The sequence below is a fragment of the Mirounga leonina genome, unplaced genomic scaffold (genome assembly GCF_011800145.1).
Source record: "Mirounga leonina isolate KUSES-001 unplaced genomic scaffold, KU_Mleo_1.0 Mir_493, whole genome shotgun sequence".
NCBI lineage: Eukaryota > Metazoa > Chordata > Mammalia > Carnivora > Phocidae > Mirounga > Mirounga leonina.
In genome coordinates this window covers 1,003,819-1,026,312 of record NW_023270780.1, presented here as the reverse complement: position 1 = coordinate 1,026,312, position 22,494 = coordinate 1,003,819, and the positions used below count along the sequence as shown (strand labels likewise).

Here is a 22,494-nt window from a genome sequence, read left to right as displayed (position 1 = left end):
TTATTTCGAGGCTAAGTACCTAAGATTAGGATATTCAGAGAAGTTTGTTTTATGAAGCTTTACTTCCTTAAGTGATTTCATTAGAACGTATACTTTGTACATGATTTCAGTGACTTTTAATCCCGTTATTTTTCTTTCCCTACCAAGCATGCTTTTCTTTCTCCACAGTGCTGGGAATGGAGAGCTTCAAATATGTTTTCTGGGAGAATGAATGTTGTCAGTTTATGTAAGAAGATTCTGTCAGCCTCAGCTGAATGTAAGAAGATAAAAGTTTTCTTCCAAACCAGTGGAACACATCAGAGCTAAAGGCAAACTTTTTGTATCATTTACCATTTTATATCTGTGCCACTGGGTTGTCCTCCTTCTTGCTGCCTTTAGTGGGAGCAAGCACAGAACATTATAACTAAATCTGTTCTGGCTGTATTGTGTTACATGAAGTTAACTTTTTCTCTGATAATTTTTGTAGTTTAGTCTGTTTTTTTTTTTTCTTAGAAAATTTGGCTGCTTATTCATCTGATCAAGCTTGTATCAAGGATGTTTGGTCCCATGTGACCTAATTTTCTGCCTTGTTTCACAATGTGCTGAAGAAGGTTGGTTGATATACACTCCTGTTTGGAGTCCCTGATACTGTCAATGTTCAGTCATGGCCTGGAATGAAGGAACAAAATGATGAAGGTTGTATATGTTACTATTCTTAGGGAGTGAGACCATAAATCAAAGCAGTTTTATTGGCCTGGAACTGAATCACAGCTCTTCAAACAGTATTTAAATTGTATAGGTATCTTTGTATAACACTTAAACTGTATGTAGCTGGATGTTCTTTCTTTTTTCTTTTTTCTTTTTTTTTGTAAACCGGTTTTCTTTCTGATTAATAGCCAAGGGAACAGTCACTTAAGATTTTTGGAGTTCAAATGCTTAAACTGGAAACTTTCATCTTCCTTTTAAATGAGTAGTTGGCCACATGAATGAGTGAGACTTTCTTGTTTTCCTGAAGTAGAGTTGGGGGAGACAAGTAAAAGGACAGCATTTGTGCTCTAGTTTTACAGATAGAAAAATAGGTCTTCACAAAGACCATGAAGGTAATGCTGGAACTGGAAACAGAACTCTAGAGTTCTGTTATCTTTGTTTTGGGGTACACTCGATGCTTTTGAAAAGGGATGAAGTATACCTTGGTTTGAAAAGAAATGATCATAGGGGATTTATGGAAAATGTCTCTAGAAAAAAGCAGTGTCTTTGACCTACAGATGTGAGCTGGCATGAAATTCAGGGTGTGGTGGGTTCTGGTCTAGGAGCTATGACGTGTTTCAAACAGTGCATGTTCCTAATTCTTCCAATTAAGAATTTCTGAACGGTTTTGCGAGGTGATACTCAAAGAGAATATGAACAAGAGGATAGGACTAAATATTGTGATCTTAGTTTTTGACTGTCAGACAAGACAGAAAATAGGCTTCTGTTTTATTTTTTTTAATTTAAATTCAATTAATTAACATGTATTATTAGTTTCAGAGTTAGAGTTCAGCGATTCATCAGTCTTACATAATACCCAGTGTTCATCACATCACGTGCCCTCCTTAACATCCATCACCCGGTTACCTCACCCCCTCCCCTCTCTCCTCCCCTCCAGCAGCCCTCAGTTTGTTTCCTATGATTAAGAGTCTGTTATGGTTTGTCTCCTCTGATTTTGTCTTGTTTTATTTTTCCCTCTCTTCCTCTGTGATCCTGTTTTGTTTCTTAAATTCCACATATGAGTGAGATCATATGATAATTGTCTTGATCTGACTTATTTCGCTTAGCATAATACCCTCTAGTTCCATCCACATCATTGCAAATGGCAAGATTTCAATTTTTTTGATGGCTGAGTAGTATGCCATTGTGTATATATATATGCCACATCTTTATCCATTCATCTGTCGATGGACATCTGGGCTCTTTTCTATAGTTTGGCTATTGTGGACATTGCTGCTGTAAACATTGGGGATCACTTTTGGATTACTACATTTGTATCTTTGGGGTAAATAGGCTTCTATTTTAGATAAAATAAAAAAACTACTTAGGTGCTGACAGTGAACATGTAGAAAAGCAAAGCTGTGGGAATTAGGAAATAAGTAGAAAGTCTGTTTCATGTTCTGAATAAATATTGGATACAAATTTGCATAAAGTTCAAGAGTATCCACATTTCAGTGTGGGACTTAATATAAATAAGTCTTGGCTTGTAGCTCATTGTCCTGCTAAAACCTAACATATTTTGATAATTGATCCCTTGAATTTTAAGGGAAAGAAAATAATGCATTAAAACCACCCTTCCCTTTCTCTTCAGTATTACAAGTGCACTCTTGTGCTATTCTTCTAAGTGGGTAAGCATCAGGGCTAGGCTATACTTAGGGAGTTGTTCCTGATTCAGACGATTAACAGTGAAAAATATTTCTGTTTATGGGTATTTTTAGATGGAACAGGCAGTGGACCATCTGAAGCAGTTCATTCAAGTGTACCTGCTACTGAGTATCTTCACTAGAGTTTTATACAATAAACTTTTAGACCCTCAGGGGGGAAAGCAGCTTAGTTTGGTGCAAACAACAAGGTTCCAAATTCCAAAGATTCTGGGTAATTAACCTAGGTTTGTTTTACTTCTCTTTTACAGATGAAATGATAGAAATGACCTAATGAATTTTTTTGATAAGACTTTGTGACAGTGGGGACTATATATGTTGGCAGTATTTTGGTGGTGGGGGGGTTAGTGTGATGATTTGATGTGTTAATGTTGAAGCAGAGGAGAAATTTCCATAGTGCCAGACATATATGGGTCATTATCCTTGGTTTGCCCCTCCTCCTTTCTTTCTTTCTTTTTTTTTTTAAATTTTATTTATTTATGTGACAGAGAGACAGCAAGAGAGTGAACACAAGCAGGGGGAGTGGGGGGGAGTGGGAGAGGAAGAAGCAAGCTTCCCGCTGAGCATGGAGCCTAACACGGGGCTAGATCCCAGGATCCTGGCATCATGACCTGAGCCGAAGGCAGATGCTTAATGACTGAGCCACCCAGGCACCCCTGGTTTTCTTTTTTTAAAGATTTATTTATTTCCTTTTTTAGAGAGAGAGCAAGGGGGAGGGGCAGAGGGAGAGAGAATTTTTTTTTTAAGAACCTTTATTTTTTAAAGATTTTATTTATTTGAGATACAGCAAGAGCGAGTGAGAGAGAGAGCGCCAGAGAGCACGAGCGGGGCGGGGGGTGGGGTCGGGGTCGGGGTAGGGGGGATGCTGGGCAGAAGGAGAGGTTAGAAGCAGACTTTCCACTGAGCAGGGAGCTCAAATCGGGGCTCAATCCCAGGACCGTGGGATCATGACCTGAGCCAAACGCAGATGCTCAACCAACTGAGCCACCCAGGTGCCCCCAGTAGAGAGAATCTTAAGCAGGCTCCCTGCTGAGCTCGGACCCTGACTTGGGTTTTGATCCCAAGATCCTGAGATCATGACCAGAGCTGAGACCCAAGAGTCAGACACTTAACCGACTGCGCCACCCAGGCACCTCTCTTTAGATCTTTTTTAAGAAAGCATTTGAATATTTAAGTTACCATTCTGACTGTCTTTGACTGGCCAAATACGGCTTACATCACTTTCTGATAAGACAAAGTTTATTTAGGGTTTAGAGAATACAGGGAGCAAGAAAATAGTTGAAAATGTCTATTTTAATAGGTAGTTAAAATATATTTTTAAGAAGTACAGTAAGTGGATGATAAAATACTTTAGGATGGTAAAAAAAATAAAAGTATATAAGGCAGTCTCTAAAGTATATTATTACTATTATTATTATTTTAAGATTTACTTATTTGAGAGAGAGAGCACAGGAGCGAGTGCATGAGCTGGGGGAGGGGTAGAGGGAGAGAAACTCAGACTCCATGCAGAATGTGGAGCCCAGCTGGGGGCTTGATCTCACCACCCTGAGATCATGACTTGAGCTGAAATCAAGAGTCAGATGCTTAACTGACTGAGCCACCTAGGCACCCTTAAAGTGTATTCTTTCTTTTTCTTTTTTAATAATTTATTTATTTGATAGAGTGAGAGAGAGAGAGAGCATGAGTAGGGGGAGGACAGAGGGAGAAACAGACTCCCTGCTGAGCTGGGCAGTGAGCCAGACATCTATCCCAGGACTCTGGGATCATGACTTGAGCCTATGGCAGACACTTAACCGACTGAGCCACCCAAGTGCCCCTAAGTGTATTCTTTCTTATCACTGCCAATGCTTGATATTTATTTAAAAGAAAGATTCATGGTACTGAAGGAAATAGAAGCTGATTTAATGGAATTGTTCCAGTTATTCGAATTAATATTTCTGTTAAATGCCTGGGAATATTAACTTTTATTTGGAACCATTGGTAGTCAAAAAATAGATTAGAAATACTGTAAAACTGGGGCGCCTGGGTGGCTCAGTCGTTAAGAGTCTGCCTTCGGCTCAGGTCATGATCCTAGGGTTCTGGGATCGAGTCCCACATTAGGCTCCCTGCTCGGCGGGGAGCCTGCTTCTCCCTCTCCCACTCCCCCTGCTTGTGTTCCCTCTCTCGCTGTGTCTCTCTCTGTCAAATAAATAAAATCTTTAAAAAAAAAAAAAGAAATACTGTAAAACTTCATTGTAAATTCCTAGTCTACCAGTTGATTTATACTGTGATTCAGTTTGTGTCTTCTACATGTATATAGTAGAAAAATAACAGTTTTGTACCCATCAGTTTTATAATCTTACACTGTTCTGATAACTAGTGGAGATTTTTCATTAGATTTGAAGAGAAAATTAGATCATGAATTTATTCCAGTTTTTAAAAAATCAACCCAAATTAAAAAACAAAAATCTGACATTCTTCCTCTCAGTGGGAGATCTCCAGGGGGGAACTGCTTAGGAAGCCATTCTGCGAACTTCTTACCGAATTCTTTATTTGCCAGAGTGTAATAAAAAAAAACTATCCTTGGAATCAGCAAGTACATGTAACATTTCTTCACATCAGCTTGTATACTGCGTATTACTCTGAAACTGTATGCTTAGCTTTCTAATGAAAGACTTTTATTTCTTCCTTTCTTTTATAGGAATATATTTGTCCCAGATGTGAATCAGGCTTTATTGAAGAAGTGACAGATGATTCCAGGTATTGTACAAGCTCATGAATAAATCAGGCGTTCTGTTAACCAAATTATTTTCTATCAGCATCAGCTGAATGAATAGAAAGAAATTTGTCTTAAAACTTATGCTCTCTGCATAAGAGGGAGAGAGGGAAGAAGAGGGAAGGGTAATAAAAATGGGAAAATTTGGGACGTGATCTGATAGTGGGTGTGATGAGATCCACTGCTTCTGATTGTGTGTGGCATTCCTTTGAAACCTCTATATCCATATCAGAGTAAATCTGGTAAATTTTTATTTATTTTCTGAGTCTTTGGTGTCCCTTTAGATTATTGGGTGGTTTTTAGTGACCATGCTGTTGCCTAAAGGTAAATCGCTGTTATACCTCTTTGGTTGGCTCGGGGGTGACTTCTGACAAAGATATCTAATAAGGTAAACAGGCTGGTCTAGCCAGGGAAACTGAGTTATTACTCTGCTTTGAGGAAGCCTTAGGATCCTTATTCTTACTAAAATTGCAGTCAGACTTACGCCATCTTATTGCTGTAATATTAATTGGGTTCATAATGCTTGAAATGGGCTCTCATTGGTCTTACTAAAGATATAAAACCCATAAAAGGGGGAACTATTTCTGAAGGTGACAGTATTTTATAATACTTCTTGGTTAATATGAATAAAACTATAAAAACTTAATAAAAAGTAGAATAGCATTGGTAGGGTGGCCTTTTTTGGCACATTTGTTCTTTTGTGGCTATGTGATTAGATAATTTGGTTGGACAATTGAAGAAATCTGACTGGATTAAAAGAACCTGTAATCTGAAGCTTCTTTTAATCTTGGAGTGACTTTGGAGATTTTAATGGACATAAATAATTCCTTTACTGTTGCTGTTGGCAGACTCTAAAGTTGAAGGTCACTTCCACAACCAGGAAAAACTACACATTTTACAGTATGTACTATTAGTTTAACTTTATTAATGAGTGGTAATTATATATATATAAATGAACTGGAGCTTCTGGGGCAGTATATGGCATGGGATCAAGTTTGGAACACTTACATGGTGATCTAATAATCTTGGTTTTGAATAACAATACCAGCTCTAAATCTGTAAGATTAGCATGACAGTGAAATGAGAAATTTTGTGTGAATAGCATGCTAACTTGGGGCAGCTTTTTATGTATGCTGTTATAATGGCATCAAATACTTCCTGCAAACCCTTGTGTTCTGCATGTGTTAAATAAAGAGCATATTGGTTGTTGGGAGGCAGTTAATGGATTTTTTTTTCCCTAAGTTTTTTAAGTAGTAATCCTGGTTTCTTTAGCCCTGTGTACAAAGTATGGTTATAAATGCGGATAGTGATTACCTGCAGGATGAATCTTTTTTTAGAAAGGAACTATGAATTTTATGGATCCTGCTTTCACTTGATTTAATTCTTTTATTTGTGCCTTTGTAGGCCAAAGATTGACCTGTACAGGTGCTATTAGTAGCAAATGCTCAAATGTACAGATTTGAGGTCTTTTGAAGGATCGATGTTTTAAATGGTGGAAGAAATGTTTTTCTTAGAATCAGTATCTTAGAGGTATCATGGTATTCACTTTCTATTAAGTTCATAAACATTTGCTGATTTTTGAATACTTAGCGATTACAATGGTAAGTAGTGGATGGTAAAAAGTACTGATAGGAGGTCCTTACAGGTAAATGTTGGATAATGGGCTCCATATGCTGCTAGGCATTGATCAGAAGGGCATCTTGTAAGTTTTCTTAAGTTTTGTAACATCTCTCGGAACAATGTGGTTGTTTTTATTATCCCTCCTCTATGATTAGCCCTGTCACTCTTAAAATATGGAGGAATTTGAAGGAAAGGGAATGCTGAGGAAGTTTCAGGGGGAGCAGAACTATAAAGACAGAGTTGATAACTTTAATTACCAAGGATATTTGAATCCTTGAAACAATGTAGTAAAGGCAGGAAGGAGCCTGGGAAGCCTGTCTAAGCTTGAGCAATAAAGTGGGTACACAGTGGTAGTTGAATTATTTACTTATTTAGCATAAATATACCAGTACATCTGGGCTTGTTCTACATTTGAATGTTTTTAACTTCTGAAACAAATGCAAGTGTTTAATGGTTTCTAATTAGTGAATAAGGCCTGAGCATGACTACATAGAAAATGGCATTAGCTTTGCTTTTTCACTTTTGGTTTCAGACTAACCAAAGTGTGTTTGTTTCCTCAATTAGCTGAGCGCAGTGCCTGGATTGGTGTTCTGAAAATGAAAGCTATCTGTAGTAGTTTGTAGATTTGTATTTGGGGTGAGTGTGTGTACACGTTTGTGCATAGGCTTGTGTTTCTTGAAGTAAAAGTGATAACTAGTAGTTCTTGTGATTCTTCCCATTCCTTTCGCCACAAAATGTTGGCCATTTTAGTCTCCTTTTTTGCAGATTTCATGGGAACAATGGGATCGAATATTTCTCCCTAGTCTTTAGGAGTAGTTATTTTATTGTTTACACATTTTTTTTTTTTTAAGTAATCTCTACACCCAACATGGGGCTTGAACTTACAACCCTGAGATCAAGAGTCACATGCTCTACCGACAAGAGTCAGCCAGGCGCCCCTATTTACACATTCAGTATTAACTCAACAACTTTTATTTTCAAGTTATCGATATATGATGTGACGTTGCAGGGTTTTTCAAAAGTGATGAGTGCTCTGTATAATGTCTGACACACAATAAACACTTTACCTATATTTGTGGTATTAACATAGTCTTTACCCTCTGAATTTATAGATACATATATATGTGTTTTATTTATATATATGTTTTTAAGATTTTATTTATTAATTTGAGAGAGAGAGAGAACGAGCAGAGGGGAGGGACAGAGGGAGAGGTAGACGGATGCAAGACTCCATTCCAGGACCCTGGGATCATGACCTGAGCTGAAGGCAGACGCTTAACCGACTGAGCCACCCAGGCGCACTGCATTTATATTTATGAAAGGAGGGAAAGGGTTAGAAGTGGATGAGATAAATTCTAGATATTTATAATAAGGTAGAATTTAGAATCAGAGTCAGAGTGCAGAGGGGTGTGGATCCTCGTTTGGTTGGTGAGTTCAGAAAAGGAGGAGGTAGCATTTGAGATGGGCCCTGAAGGATGGGTAGGATAATGAAAGAATAGGATAGACTATCAAGAAAAAAATATTTATTGAGATCTTTTATAATGTGCTAACTATAGTACCAGACCCCTTATAGTACTATATTTAATCATTCCCAAGTAGGCTCAAATGTTGTGTTCACCTGGTGGTTGAATGATTTTTTAGCAAACATTATTTTGAGAATCTTGTTTTATTTCTTTGCCTCCTTGAGAATAAATGTTTTTCTTCTTTTGCCAGGTCAGATTTGAATTGCATTGCTGGCTGTAGTTCCTTCTTCCTACTTTGTGGTGGCCTGTCTTTCCAATTTTTCACTTGATTTGTACTTGATTTTGTAGTTTGTTACAATATTTTCCATAGATTAATCCACATGCCAGTTCTTCATAATTTCCTTCGTAGGTGTCACGTTGGGATGAGTTATTTTTCCTTATTGGGCCTTGTTCTCATTGTACCATTCTATATTTAGCTTCTGGGAGGGAAGCTTGTTCCTAGGAATAGAATCAGTACTCATTCCTTTTTCTCTTCAGTTTTTTAGGTAGTGGTGGCAGCCGGATAGACAATAGCACATCAACACATTTTGCAGAGGTAAGTTTTCCTTTGGCTGTAGGGATTCCGTATGTAGTAGGTGGATGTTAAAACCATGACAGATTTTCACCTCCCAGTGCAGCAAAACATCAGAATGTGTAAGAAAAATGTGGGCAAGAGTAGCCCTTAGAAAGATTTGTGTTTTTAGTAGTTGGGCCTTTGGCATGTTACTTTTGGTAAACCAAAAGAGAGAGGAAACTCCTTGATCTGTGTTGTTTTAAACCTGGTGGTGTTTTCAATTCTGTTTTCTACTTCCTTAATTGTGTATATTGTGTGAGAAGAAAAAAAGCTTGTGTTGTTTGTGAAATAACAGTGCTATAGACTGCTTTGGTGGTGTGACAGCCAAGTAAAGAGCAGGCCAGAATGAGTTGTAATTGAAGTCACCATTCAGCTTTACACAGAGGTACTGGTTTTTAGAGATGGCCTCTAACAAACATGGTGGTTTGGTATGATTGGAATTGGGGGCCAGGTTCAGGATATGGTATTTACTTGCCTTCCAGATCTCAAGGTGGGACCTATAATTAATTTCCAGTTCTGTATGTAATGTAGCATTCACGGTTCTGGGAAAAAAATCTTAACTATGATTTGAAAATAAGGCATTAGTTTGCATCTTGGAATACCATTTTACATTAAATTCAGAGTAATTTTTTTTTTTCTCATTTCATTCATTGATTCAAAATCTCTTGTTTAGTTTTTTTTGGACCATTTTAACCATTTTTAAGTGTACAAGTAAGTGGCATTAAATGCTGTTTTTAATCATTTCAAGCCCATAAAAAAGACAGACCATCTATCTCATCCTACAAGAAACACTGGTTTGCTTTTGCTTCTATTGCCACACAACTTGGTTGGCTTTAGAAAGCTAACAGATGCTAAAAGAAAAAAATATTAAATCCCATAATCATGATTTGTGTGTGTGTGTGTGTGTGTGTTTCATGATCACATTAGCCTTTTCCAGAGAAATCTCAGCTGCCTAGAAAGCTAGCAAAATTTTCTGATATTTATTTATTTGTGGGTAAAGTAAAACTGTTAGCAGTGCATTGGACAATTGGTGTTCAGTAAGAAGCCCATAAAACCCTAATCCTCTCTCCTTTATCCTCTGAAAATTATCTTAAGATCTGTAGTCCCCCAGATTTTTATGTTAGAATTATACTCAGGAAGCTTGATGAAATGTTTGAGTAAAATTCCTGTTTTACTAAGGATATTTTCTTTTACTTATAGTCTGTGTACTTCTAAATATCCAGTTTTAAGTTTTTTGGTTAACTCTGAAGTGCCTTAGTACATGGGCCGATTAGAGTGTGCTTTGCAAGACTTTTCATGTCTTTGAACTCCTATTTTTCTCATTTTGATGGATTGAAAAACATTATTTAAAATTTATTATGCTTGCCAGGCCTGGAAGCCTTTTTGATTTTAGTATGTGTTTCCCTGTGTGCTATTCCTGATAACACAGATTGTTGCTTACTGATTATGCATATGCTGAAGAAACTTCATCTGATTTTCTTTAAATGTAAGTCTCTTAGGAAATGGAAAAACATTGGCCTGTCAGTTTTATAGATATGACTCATCGGGGGAGATGCATTAAGAAGAAAAATAAATATAGGTAGTCATTTTCCTAACTTTAGTATTGCTAAATCTGTCACTGGTGGCATGAGCTATCCTTCAGGTGTTAATTTTGCCGAATCATAGCCTGTGGCTTCATGTCCCTTAGGGTTTATAGCAAGGGCAGGATTATGCCCAGTTTTCACTCTGTAGAATTCCCTTGTCATCATGCCTGAGTATGTCAGTTTGCTCCTTTTTAAATTATATTTTGCATTTAAAAAACAGAAAAAAACCCTGTCTTTATGATACAGAAATTGCCAGGGATTTAAATCAGTCAGCTTCTTAGCTGAATGTTTTATACACAGCATTCTGCTGGAAGTAGGGACAAGAAGCAAATGTCATGGTTGCCTGGCCTGCAAGGATCTTATAATTTAGATGGACAACAAGTGCAAACACATATGAAGCAAATAAGAAAACAACAGAGTATACAGAGAGTGTGATAAGCTTATTGTGGGGCGTATGTAACAAGTACAGTAGAAGGGTGAGATTGGTAGGCTGCAGCCTCTGGGAAGACTGGAGTGTTTAGGAGGGGAGAGAAGTCAAATGACATAGTAGTATGCCTGGAACAAGATTGCCTGAATTCAAATCCTGGGTCCACCACTTAACTGGCTATGTAACCTGGGCAAAATTACTTAGAATCTCTTTGTGCTTCTGTTTCTTTGTCTGTAAATTGGGGAAAATAATATCTACCTCATAGGATTGTGTGGATTAAATGAATTAACACATCCTAGGTATGTAGGCCAATGTACCTGCCATGCAGTGAGTTTTAATACATTTTAGCCATTATTTAAACTTCATGGAAAAGGTAAAACTCCCTCATTGGGAAGTTAAAACAAGGCATCACGTATTGGAGCCTTACAGGGTAGATGGAATTCAGATACGCAATGAGGTGAGGAAAACTATCTCAATAATATTCATAAGCTATAAGGTTTTATATTCATGTCTCCGGATAAAACACTTAAAAAATTATAAATAGAAACCGAAGTTATTTTCCTTTTCCATATTTTAGTTTATAATTTCAGCAAAAGCTTATGCTGAATTTTGTTCTGTTTTTCTTCAGCCAGAATTCCTTGTACAGAGAAAAGGTTATTTTCTGTTTACTAATAGCTGAATTCTTAAAATACTAGATGTGTTAGAAGAGGCTTAGTCCAAGCAAAACTTTTAACAAAATCAGTATTTTTAAAAATTTTTTATTAAGTGGGTCTCGGAGAGAGAGAGTGGGTGAAGCTGGAGTGAGGGTGGGAGGAGGGTTTCCAGTTAAATGGGAGTTTTGTTTGAGTATTGTGTGAGGGTCAGTGGAGAATGAATCTAAAAATGTTGCTAGCAGTTTGTAGAGAGGAAGGACATTGCTGTATTGAGGCTCCTGGTGGTAACCTGGGGAATTGAGCCCATGGCTACCTGAGGGTTTCATTGATTACTTGAAAGCTTCTGACCGTGACCTGGAGCCAGTGAGACCTCTGATCTGCTTCTCAGCTTACTAAATGGATCACTTCAGTGCAAGAGTGGCTTGCGGCTGCTGCCTCCGATGCAGAAAATAAGATAGATGGCTTCCTGGACACAGAACTCCCAGTATACACAGGAGGGTAGGGCACTCGAAGCAGTCTGATTTAGATTTATTAAAATTTCTTTTGGTACATGATGTAGCATTATAATGACAATAAAAAGGTACTAAAAACATCTGGAGTCGCAGTATTCCGGGAGCTCCTTTTCTCTACACATTTCCTTTCAGGTTTTGTCTTGAGTCATTGGTACCAAAAGATACTATAACAACATTAAGAAGATTTTTTTAAAAAATGAAAAATCTGTTTTCTCATTATTTTAGCTTTATTTCTTTGCATAATACTTTACATTTTTTGCCTGCATGATTCATTACTTTTTTCAGAGGCATTCACAGTATACCATATTGTATTTCTGCTTTTTAACATTTATTTAGGATTATGTAAAAAATCTTTTTTGTCTCTTTTTATTAAAAGAATTATAAATTTTATGAGTTCATATTGTTTCATGTCTGTACTGTACTTATTAAACTGTTATCCTATGTTAAACATGTCTGGTTATATGTGATAGTTCATTGTTGATTGTATCTTTTCCTCCACCTCTGAATCTAGAACACATTGAGAAATATAGAAGCCAGATGGAAATAAAAATTTAGCTTTATTCAACCATATTGGAGAACATAATTGATCTGTGGCCAAATGGACATCCTAAGTCTATATAGGATGACTCACCTAAGAATTAGAGGTTGTGGAGCAGTCATTCATACTCAGAACTATTTCTTTTGAATTTGTGTAGCTTCCTAATATGTGAACCCCATCCGTTGGAGAAATGAATGAATGAATGGTGAATCAGCAGATGTCAGGCTCTTGTCACTCACCAATCAGATACATCACTCCTCTGGTAGAGAAGAGTAATGAGGAATGAATGAAGAGGTCAGAGATGGAAATGAGAGATCTGATTCTTCCCTTTTCACTTTGGGTTTAGTAATTTAAGCCTGAAGTTAGCAGGGGTGTGGGAATCGTGACTGTCACAGCTGGGGGAGATCAGTAATACGTAAGAACAGTTTTGCCTTTACCTTCATAAAGAAGGACTGTCTCCAGTACCAACTCTGTTCTTTTTTGTGTGCTCCTGGGACCTGTGGAGAAGGCTCTGAAATGGTAAAGAACAATATAAAGTAAATTACATTAAACTAAACAAAATTGTTGATATTCTATTTTTGACCTACAGAAATGGCAATTTTATTATTATTTTTTAAAGAGATGTATTTATTTTTGAGAGAGTGCACTTGGGCAAGCGAGCACAGATGGGCTGAGGGAGAGAATCTCCAGCAGATTCCCCACTGAGCACAGAGCCTGACGTGGGGCTTGATCTCACAACCCTGAGATCATGACCTGATCCTAAATCAAGAGTCTGACACTCAACCAACTGAGCCACCCAGGCATCCCCCCAAAATGGCAATTTTAAATGATTCAATCTAGTAAAAAGAAGTTAAAGATTTTAAACCGTCCTTACCCAGGTTAACCATCCTTTACCTGTTTGCTATTCTTCTCAGTCTCAGCCAGAGGGCTTGCACTCAGATGCCAGTTGCAACCTGGATTGAAAAATTCAACCAAATCTTTCGTGTGTCTCATTTTTTGAGCAGTTGCAACCTGGATTGAAAAATTCAACCAAATCTTTCGTGTGTCTCATTTTTTAGTGTGAAGACTTAAAAGAGCTCATTTCATGGTACCTGCTTCACATCCAGTCCATTTGGAAATGTCAAGTAAAACTCCTGAGCTTTTCGCAGTTGTTGAAAAAATAACTCTATTTCCATAATTGAGTGCATATAAGTTCACACCAATAACCACAAATTAGCAAAGACCACAAACTTAATGGTAACTGAAGGAAAAAGGATAAAACAAAATATTCTTGGTGTCAGCCTTGCCGGTTTCTGTTCAGCGAGTGCAGTTGCCCAGAGTCCATGGCCTGTAAATTTAAACTCATTTGGGAAAAGGTGCCTTTCAAGAGATTGTTAATGGCTCAGTGTTTATATTACTGGGGGAATCGGGGTGTACGTCATATTTTTTCTTTGTGAATGGCATTTGAGCTCTATATTTTGGTAAAATTTAGGAATTTGCCATGGTTGCAACTATAGTCTTGAGATTTCTTTTTGAGGGCCCTTTTCTTGCCTAGGCAGTATATTATAAACCTCTGCATTTCCATTTGCTTTTATTATTATTTTTTAATAAGGTTTTATTTTTATTTTTTTAAAAAGATTTTATTTGTCAGAGAGCGAGCGCGAGCGAGAGTGTGTACAAATAGGGGGAGTGGCAGGCAGAGGGAGAAGTGATGCAGGACTCGATCCCAGGACCCTAGGATCATGACCTGAGCCAAAGGCAGATGCTTAACCAACTGAGCCATCCAGGTATCCCTCCATTTACTTTTAAGTCTTATATTCCAAGCACCCTGAGTTGATTTGAGGATGAGCATGTTTTTTTACTTTTCTTTCAGTTATCCTCTCTGCTCCTCGAAATCATTCTGAAGTTTATTATTCTTCTTAAAAAATTATTCTAATTTTTCCTTAATTTATTGAACAAATCTATTTCCTGGAGACAGACCTTTTAAAGTATAGGTCTTTTAAATTGTCCTCTCAGCAATAATTTTACTCAACTTTCCATTTACCTCTAAGTAGAAGCTTTGTTTCCATGGTAAATGGGACCCCTGCACTTCTTTGCCTGTTTGCCAATAAATGCTACTGCCTTTCTCAGGATGAAGATATAGTTTAAGGTCGGTCTCCAGTGTCTAAAAGCCAAGGATCAAGAGTTATCCTCCTTTTGGGTTCACACACAGCTCAAAATAAGATAAAGAGGTGGTTGGAGCTGCTAGTCTAATGCCATATAACTCTGCTACCAATGGCAGATTAAAGGTAGAATGCTTCTACAGCCATTTTAACCATATAGTAACCATATAATTATCTTCCAAAATGGTATACTTTGTGAAAATTTACATTAAAATAAAAATAAATAATAAAATTATAAATATTAAAATAATAAAATTATATAATTAATAATAAAATAAAATATATAAAATAATAAAATTTGAAAATAAAAATAATAAAAATTATATAATTTTTTGGAAATTTATTTATTGGCCAAAACCTGGTTTAGTTATCTCGATGGACTTGTTAAACAATTGTGTTCAAACATTTTTTGAAAATAAAATTCTAGCAGGGACCTGGCTGGCTCAGTCGGAAGAGCATGTGACTCTTGATCTAGGGGTTGTGAGTTTGAGCCCCCTGTTGGGTGTAGAGATTACTTAAATAGATAAATAAACTTAAAAAATATTTTTTAGAGATATTACAAGAACAGAAAACTGTAGGCCGGTATCCCCTCATGAACACAGATGTGAAAATCCTAAACAAAATTTTGCAAATAGAACCCAGCTGTATCTAAGAAGGGTTTGACATCATGCTCAAATGGGATTTATTTCAGGAGTGGCAGGTTAGTTCATAATTTGAATGTTAGTTCAACATCAAACAACGTAATTCATAGTACACTACAAAGTAAAAACCATATAGTCATCTCAGTGGATGCAGATAAAACATTTGACAAAATCTAACATCAGTTTTTTTTTTTTAAGAGAGAGAGAGCGCGCACATGTTTGTCTGGGGGTGCAGAGGGAGAGGGAGAGAATCTTAAGCAGGCTCCATGCTCAGCACAGAGCCCAGCTTCGGGCTCGAGCTTACAACCCTGAGATCATGACCTGAGACAAAATCAAGAGCCAGATGCTTAACTGACTGAGCCACCCAGGTGCCCCTAACATCAGTTCTTGGAGGTTCTAACGGGAGCGCAGCTACTCATATACCCTTGACCGAAGAACGGTCCTTCTCTGTTGGGGAAGGTCGTCCTCTTCGACCGAGTGCGCAGCTTCAGGAGGGACGCACATGGAGCGGTGAGGGAGGAAGGGGACCCCTGCCTAGCCAGCCAGATCAGCCGAATCAACCCTGGCGATCAGTGGGGTGACAGATCACCCTCACATCCCTAACATCATTTTTTTTTTTTTAAAGATTTTATTTATTCATTTGAGACACACAGAGAGAGATCATGAGCAGGGAGAGAGGGAGAGGGAGAGGGAGAAGCAGGCTCCCCGCTGAGCCAGGAGCCCGATGTGGGGCTCGATCCCAGGACTCGGGGATCATGACCTGAGCCGAAGGCAGACACTTAACCATCTGACATCATCATACACATAAAAACACATAAAATCTCTTTAGCAAACTAAAATAGACGGGAACAGGGTGCCTGGGTGGCTCAGTTGGTTAAGCAACTGCCTTCGGCTCAGGTCATGATCCTGGAGTCCCTGGATCAAGTCCCGCATCGGGCTCCCTGCTCGGCAGAGAGTCTGCTTCTCCCTCTGACCCTCCCCCGTCTCATGTGCTCTCTCTCATTCTCTCTCTCTCAAATAAATAAATAAAATCTTTAAAAAAAAAAATAAAAGACGGGAACAGCCTTTATCTGACAAAGTACATCTACTAAAATCCTACAACTCACATCATAATGGTGAAACACATTGTTTTCTAACTAAGATCAGGAACAAGACCAGGATGTCTTTTCTCATCACTTGTGTTCAACATTGTTTTGGAGGTTCTAGCCAGTGTAATAAGGTAAGATAGGTAGAGACAGACAGATGTGTAAGTGGTATCCAGATTGGAAAGGAAGACGTAAAACTGTCTATTCACAGTTGGCATGATCTTTTATGTTGAAAACCTGATGGAGGGCGTCTGGGTGGCTCAGTTGGTTAAGCGACTGCCTTCAGCTCAGGTCATGATCCCAGGGTCCTGGGATCGAGTCCCGCATTGGGCTCCCTGCTCTGCGGGGAGCCTGCTTCTCCCTCTCCTACTCCCCCTGCTTGTGTTCCCTCTCTCACTGTGTCTCTCTCTGTCAAATAAATAAATAAAATCTTTAAAAAAAAAAAAAAAAAGAAAACCTGATGGAATCTGTAAGAAAGCTATTAGAACTAGTGAATTTAGCAAAGTTACAGGAGAAGAAAATACAAAAATCAATTTAGATATTAGCAACAATTGGTGGAAATCGAATTTAAAAAATAATTTACAGGGTGCCTGGTGGCTCAGTTGGTTAAGTGACTGCCTTCGGCTCAGGTCATGATCCTGGAGTTCCGGGATCGAGTTCCTCATCGGACTCCCTGCTCAGCAGGGAGTCTGCTTCTCCCTCTGACCCTTCCCACTCTCATGTACTCTCTCTCTCTCATTCTCTCTCTCAAAATAAATAAATAAAATAAAAAAAAATAATTTACAGTAGTATACAAATATGGAATACTTTTTCAGAAAAGATGTATAAGATCTGAACATGGAGAACTACAAAATGTTACTTAGAGAAATTGAAGAACACCTAAATAAATGGAGAAATATGTCCCACTCAGAATCAACTCAATATTGGTGGGATGTCATTTATAATTCAGTGTAATTTCCATAAAGATCCCAGTCAACTTAGAAATTGACAAGCAGATTTTAAAATTCACATGGAAATGCAAGGTGTGTAGAATAGCTAAAACTTCTTAGAAAAAGAAGAAAAAAGTTGGAGGACTAATAATACCTGATTTCAGAGCTTATTATAAAGCTACAGTAATCAAGACTGTGGTATTGTCAAAAAGATAGATCAAAAGAACAGAATACCTAAAGTCCAGAAACAGACACACACTACTGACAATTGATTTTGACAAAGGTACAAAGGCAGTCCAGGAGAAAAAGGATGGCCTTTTAAATGTGCTGAAACATTTGGATATTCACAGTACCAACAATATGAGCTTAGATACATGCTTTAAACCATATATAAAAATTAGTTCAAGATGGATAGTAGACCTAAATGTAAAACTTTTTATACCTTGAAGAAGAAAACACGGGAGAAAATCTTTATAACCTTGGGTTAGGCAAAGATTTCTTAGATATGACACCAAAAGTGTGACTCATAAAAGGAAAAATTGATAAATTGGACTTCATCAAAATTAAAAACTTTTACTCGTCTTCATAAGAATGAAGGGACAAGCCACAGTCTGATGGAAAATGTTTTCAGATCATTTATCTCATAAAGGACTTGTGTCCAGACTACATAGAGAACTCTTAAAATGTAATAATAAGAAAAGAACCCATTTTTCGAAAATGACAAAAGATTTAAACAATTTGCTTCATCAAAAAAACTACACAGATGGCAAATAAGCATGTAAAAAAAAATGCTCAACATCAAAAAAAATGCTCAACATCATTAATCATTAGGGAAATGCAAGTTAAAATCACAATGAAATACCACTATACAACTATCTGACTGGCTAAAATTTGAAAGACTGACCATATGAACTGCTGGTGAGGCTGTGAAACAACTGAAATTGAATGTAAAAATGGTACAACCACTTAAGAAAACATACTAGCTGTTTTTTTTTTATAAAAAAGACGAATCTGCACATATAAATATGTATACAGATGTTCACAGCAACTTTATTTCTAAACCTAAAAATTAGAAATAACCCAAATCAACCCATCAACAGGTAGGTGGGTAGATGAATTGTGGTATAGTCATATTATGGAATACTACTCAGCATAAACCATTGGTAAAATATGGATGAATGTCAAAATAATCGAGTGAAGGAAGCCAGAGTACATACAATATGATCGTTTTTACATGAAATTCTAGAAAATATAAAATTCTAGAAAATGCAAACCACAGGGAGATCAGTGGTTGCTTAGGGGCAGGAGGAAGGGATTACCTAGGGGCACTAGAAAACATTTGGAGGTGATGGGTGTGTTCTTTATCTTTAATGTTTTCATAAGGTTGCTTGTGAACTTTTTCAAAGTTGTACTCTCAGTTTATCTCTGTGAGACTGTAGTTTGTTTTTTCTTAAGATTTTATTTATTTATTTGAGAGAGAGAGGGAAAGCACAGAGGGAGAAGCAGACTCCCCACTGAGTAGAGAGCCCAGAGAGCCCTATGTGGGGCTAGATCCCAGGACCCTGAGATCATGACCTGAGCTGAAGGCAGATGCTTAACCAACTGAGCCACCCGAGACTATAGTGTTTTTAAAAGATATAATTCACACACCCTGTAATTTAACCTTTAAAGTGTACAATTCAGTGGTTTTAGTATATTCACAGTGTATAACCATCCCCACTAATTCTAAAACTTCTTTTTCACCACAAAAAGTAACTCTCTATCCATTAGTAGTCACTCCTTTTTTCTTCCCAGTTCCCTCAGCCGTAGGTAACCACCAATCTGTTTTCTCTGGATTTGCCTCTTTGGGACATTTTATATAAATCATACATTATGTGACCTTTGTGACTGATTTCCTTCACTTACCATATTTTCAAGGTTCATCCATATTGTAGCATGTATCAGTACTTTATTCTTTTTTTTTATGGCTACATAATATTTCAGTTGTATGTATACAGTACTACACTTTATTCACTCATCAGTTGGTGGGCATTTGGTTGTTTACACTATTTAGCTGTTATGAATAAGGAATATTTGTGTATAAATTTTTGTGTGAACATATGTTTTCTTAGATATATAACTAGGTGTGAAATTGCTGGGTCCTATGGTAACTTTAACTTCTGAGGAACAGACCATAATATTTTAAGAGTTGCTGATGTGATCATGGTTAGCTAGTAGCAAATTCTGCTAAATGGAAAGTATTGTCCATCCTGTTTTTTATATTGTAAATATTTCAGCACAGGTATTTTCAGAAGCATTGTCTTTTTACCACCATTCAGAGTAACATTTCAGTTTTTCAAGCAAAACTTGTCAAATAAACGGTCTCTGTGAATCTTTTGGATGTTTCACCAAAACTTTGTAATAGTGGTCTCTGGTTTTACTTACATGTAAGCCATGTCCTGAACACCCAGTTTTATAGAAGAGTTATTTTTTTTCTCTTATGCTTGTTTAAGTCTACTCAGAAGCAAATGACCTGCAGCTGTTCTTATCCTTAGTTTTGATTTGGTATAAATTTGTGTAGTGCGCTTTTTATGTTGTGTTCTGTGGCCAGCGTGCACTATTTGGGACAAATACATTGATTGTTATTATTTGTTTACGCTAATTTTCAGTTTCCAGGCAAGTAGCAAAATGCCTCATGTTGTTGTTGCAGCTGCTTCTAATCTTGAATTCCTTCAGAATTTTTACATGTATTAGATGTGATTACAAGTTGTATAATTATCAATGCAGATTATTGATATTAGAATCTTGGTACTTGATTTTTCTTCTAGTCAAAATTCTCAAATACTTAGTTTTTATGTTAATTATAATGATTGCTTTGAGAGTTCTTTTCTGTGAGCAAACTTTTTGGAACTTTATTCATATAGTACGGGAATTGTACATTTCCTATAGTTTATGTTAGTGATGTTGGATGATGGAAAAAGTGGAGGGGATAATACTTTTTCACTTATTAAAGGCAAGTACAGTTTTGGATATTTAAATGTTGCATTTACTTTGGAATTGGGGGTCAAGCAAAACTTTGTGTTGTGGACCACTTTTCAGACTAGAAACCAGCTATCTTTACCAGAGGTGGGACTGTCCCTAGAAAGGAAAATAAGTCTGATGATAAGAAGTAAAAATAGCAGTTAAACTGAAAAGGTGCTTTATTTCACTAGTATTTAGAGAAATCTTATTAATGTTTGTAGTGTGCATATTATTTTTTGTTCATCCAGTTGGACATCAGAAGTTTTTAAAAATTATTAAAAAACAGTGTTGGCAAGAGTATGGAAGAATGTAAGCTCTTGTACTCTGGTGGGAGTATAAATTGGTATAGACCTTTGGAGGGTAGCTTGGTATTATCTAACAAAATTTAAAATGCTTATACCCAGTAATTCTATTTCTATGCTACAGGATGGCCATATGAAAAAGAATGCTTCCTAATATATTTTATGGGGCTAAGATAACTTGATAGCAAAATCAGACAAGGATAGTACACAAAAGGAAAATTAGAGGCCAATTCTGTCATGAACATAGATGCAGAAATTCACCCAAACCCCAGAAATAGAATGCAGCAATGTATTATAAGCCAGCTTTTGTTCATCCTAAGAATTCAAGGTTGGGGGGGGTGCCTGGGTGGCTCAGTGGGTTAAGCATCTGCCTTCAGCTCAGGTCATGATCCCAGGGTCCTGGGATCAAGCCCTGCCTTGAGCTCCCTGATCGGCAGGGAGCCTGCTTCTCCCTCTCCCTCTGCCTGCCGCTCCCCCTGCTTGTGCTCTCTCTCTTTCTCTGTCACATAAATAAATAAAATCTTAAAAAAAAGAATTCAAGGTGAGTTAATATTGAGGGCTAGAAGGCAGTGATGACATTTTAAAGTGCTGAAAGAAAAAACTGCCAACCAAGAATTCAAAATCTGGCAAAAGTGGGGCACCTGGGTGACTCGGTTAAGCGTCTGTCTTTGTTAGGCTCGGGTCCTGATCTCGGGGTCCCAAGATCCAGCCCCTTGGAGTGCTCTCTGCTCAGTAGGGAGTCTGCTTCTCCCTCTCCCTCTGCCCTCCCCCCCTCTCCCCCTGCTTGTGCACTCCTACTCTCAAATAAATAAAATCCTTTAATTAGAAAAAAACCAAACTCTGGCAAAAGTGTCTTTCAAGAATGAAGGAGAAATTAAGACATTCCCAGATAAACAACATTTGAGGGATTTCATTGCTAATAGACCTTCCATACAAGAAAGGCTAAAGGGAGTCTTTCAGACTCACTGTAGACCTATTGAATTTACTTTTTGGAGTAGGGCCAAAGAATATGCATTTTAAATAAACCCTCCTATTTATTCTTATACACCAGAAACAAAAAAAACAAACAAAAACCTTACAATGAGATATCATTTTCTGTCTAGCAGATTGGTAAAAACTAAAAACAAAAACAAAAGCCCTGTGATATCTAGTGCTTGCCAGGATTTGGTACAGTGGAAACTCTTGGTGGATGTGTGAATTGATAGTTACTGTGCAAAACAATTTGGCATTACCAAGTAAAATTGAAGATATATAGAACATATAAAGTTGTACAAACTGCTAAATGGAGAGACTTTTCTATCTCTGCAGCAGACGACACATATATGAATGTTCACACTGGCTGTTTGTAATAGCAAAAACCTGGAAACAATCTAGATGTTTATTGAGGAGAAAAGATTTTAAAAAGTGTGGTATAAAATGTGTGTGAAAATGAATGCACCAACATGTGCAGCCAAAAAAGCAAGTGCTTTCATAAGGCACTTTTATAATTCATAAGTCACATTTTTTTAGGGATATATACATTTCTAGTAAAACTGTAAAGAAAAGCAAGGGGATAATAAACAAAAAATTATGGGTTGTGGTTACTGGAGGTTGGGGCAGGGAGGGACACACAGAGGGTTTCAGTGGCTTTAGTGATGTGAACTAAGAGATGGTTATATGGGTATGTATTTTCTTTTTTTTTTTTTTTAAAGATTTTTATTTATTTATTTGACAGAGAGAGATAGCGAGAGAGGGAACACAAGCAGGGGGAGTGGGAGAGGGAGAAGCAGGCTTCCCGCCGAGCAAGGATCCCGATGCGGGGCTCGATCCCAGGACCCTGGGATCATGACCTGAGCCGAAGGCAGA

General features: G+C 37.4%; 1 protein-coding gene across 3 annotated transcripts in view; it reads left to right on the top strand.

Annotated features, from left to right (window-relative positions):
• RNF115 (ring finger protein 115) overlaps positions 1-22,494 on the top strand; it is a 65,930-nt gene that overhangs the window by 13,403 nt on the left and 30,033 nt on the right. Inside the window, exons 1-3 of one of the 3 annotated variants that reach the window (XM_034989861.1) lie at positions 197-256; positions 5,068-5,126; positions 8,763-8,820. In XM_034989861.1, the coding sequence (XP_034845752.1) occupies positions 212-256; positions 5,068-5,126; positions 8,763-8,820 (162 nt within the window). In that variant the 5' untranslated portion in view covers positions 197-211. Of the gene's footprint in view, positions 1-196; positions 257-5,067; positions 5,127-5,990; positions 6,043-8,762; positions 8,821-22,494 lie in introns of those variants that run through there. The other 2 variants (XM_034989862.1, XM_034989860.1) reach the window with 2 other exon arrangements.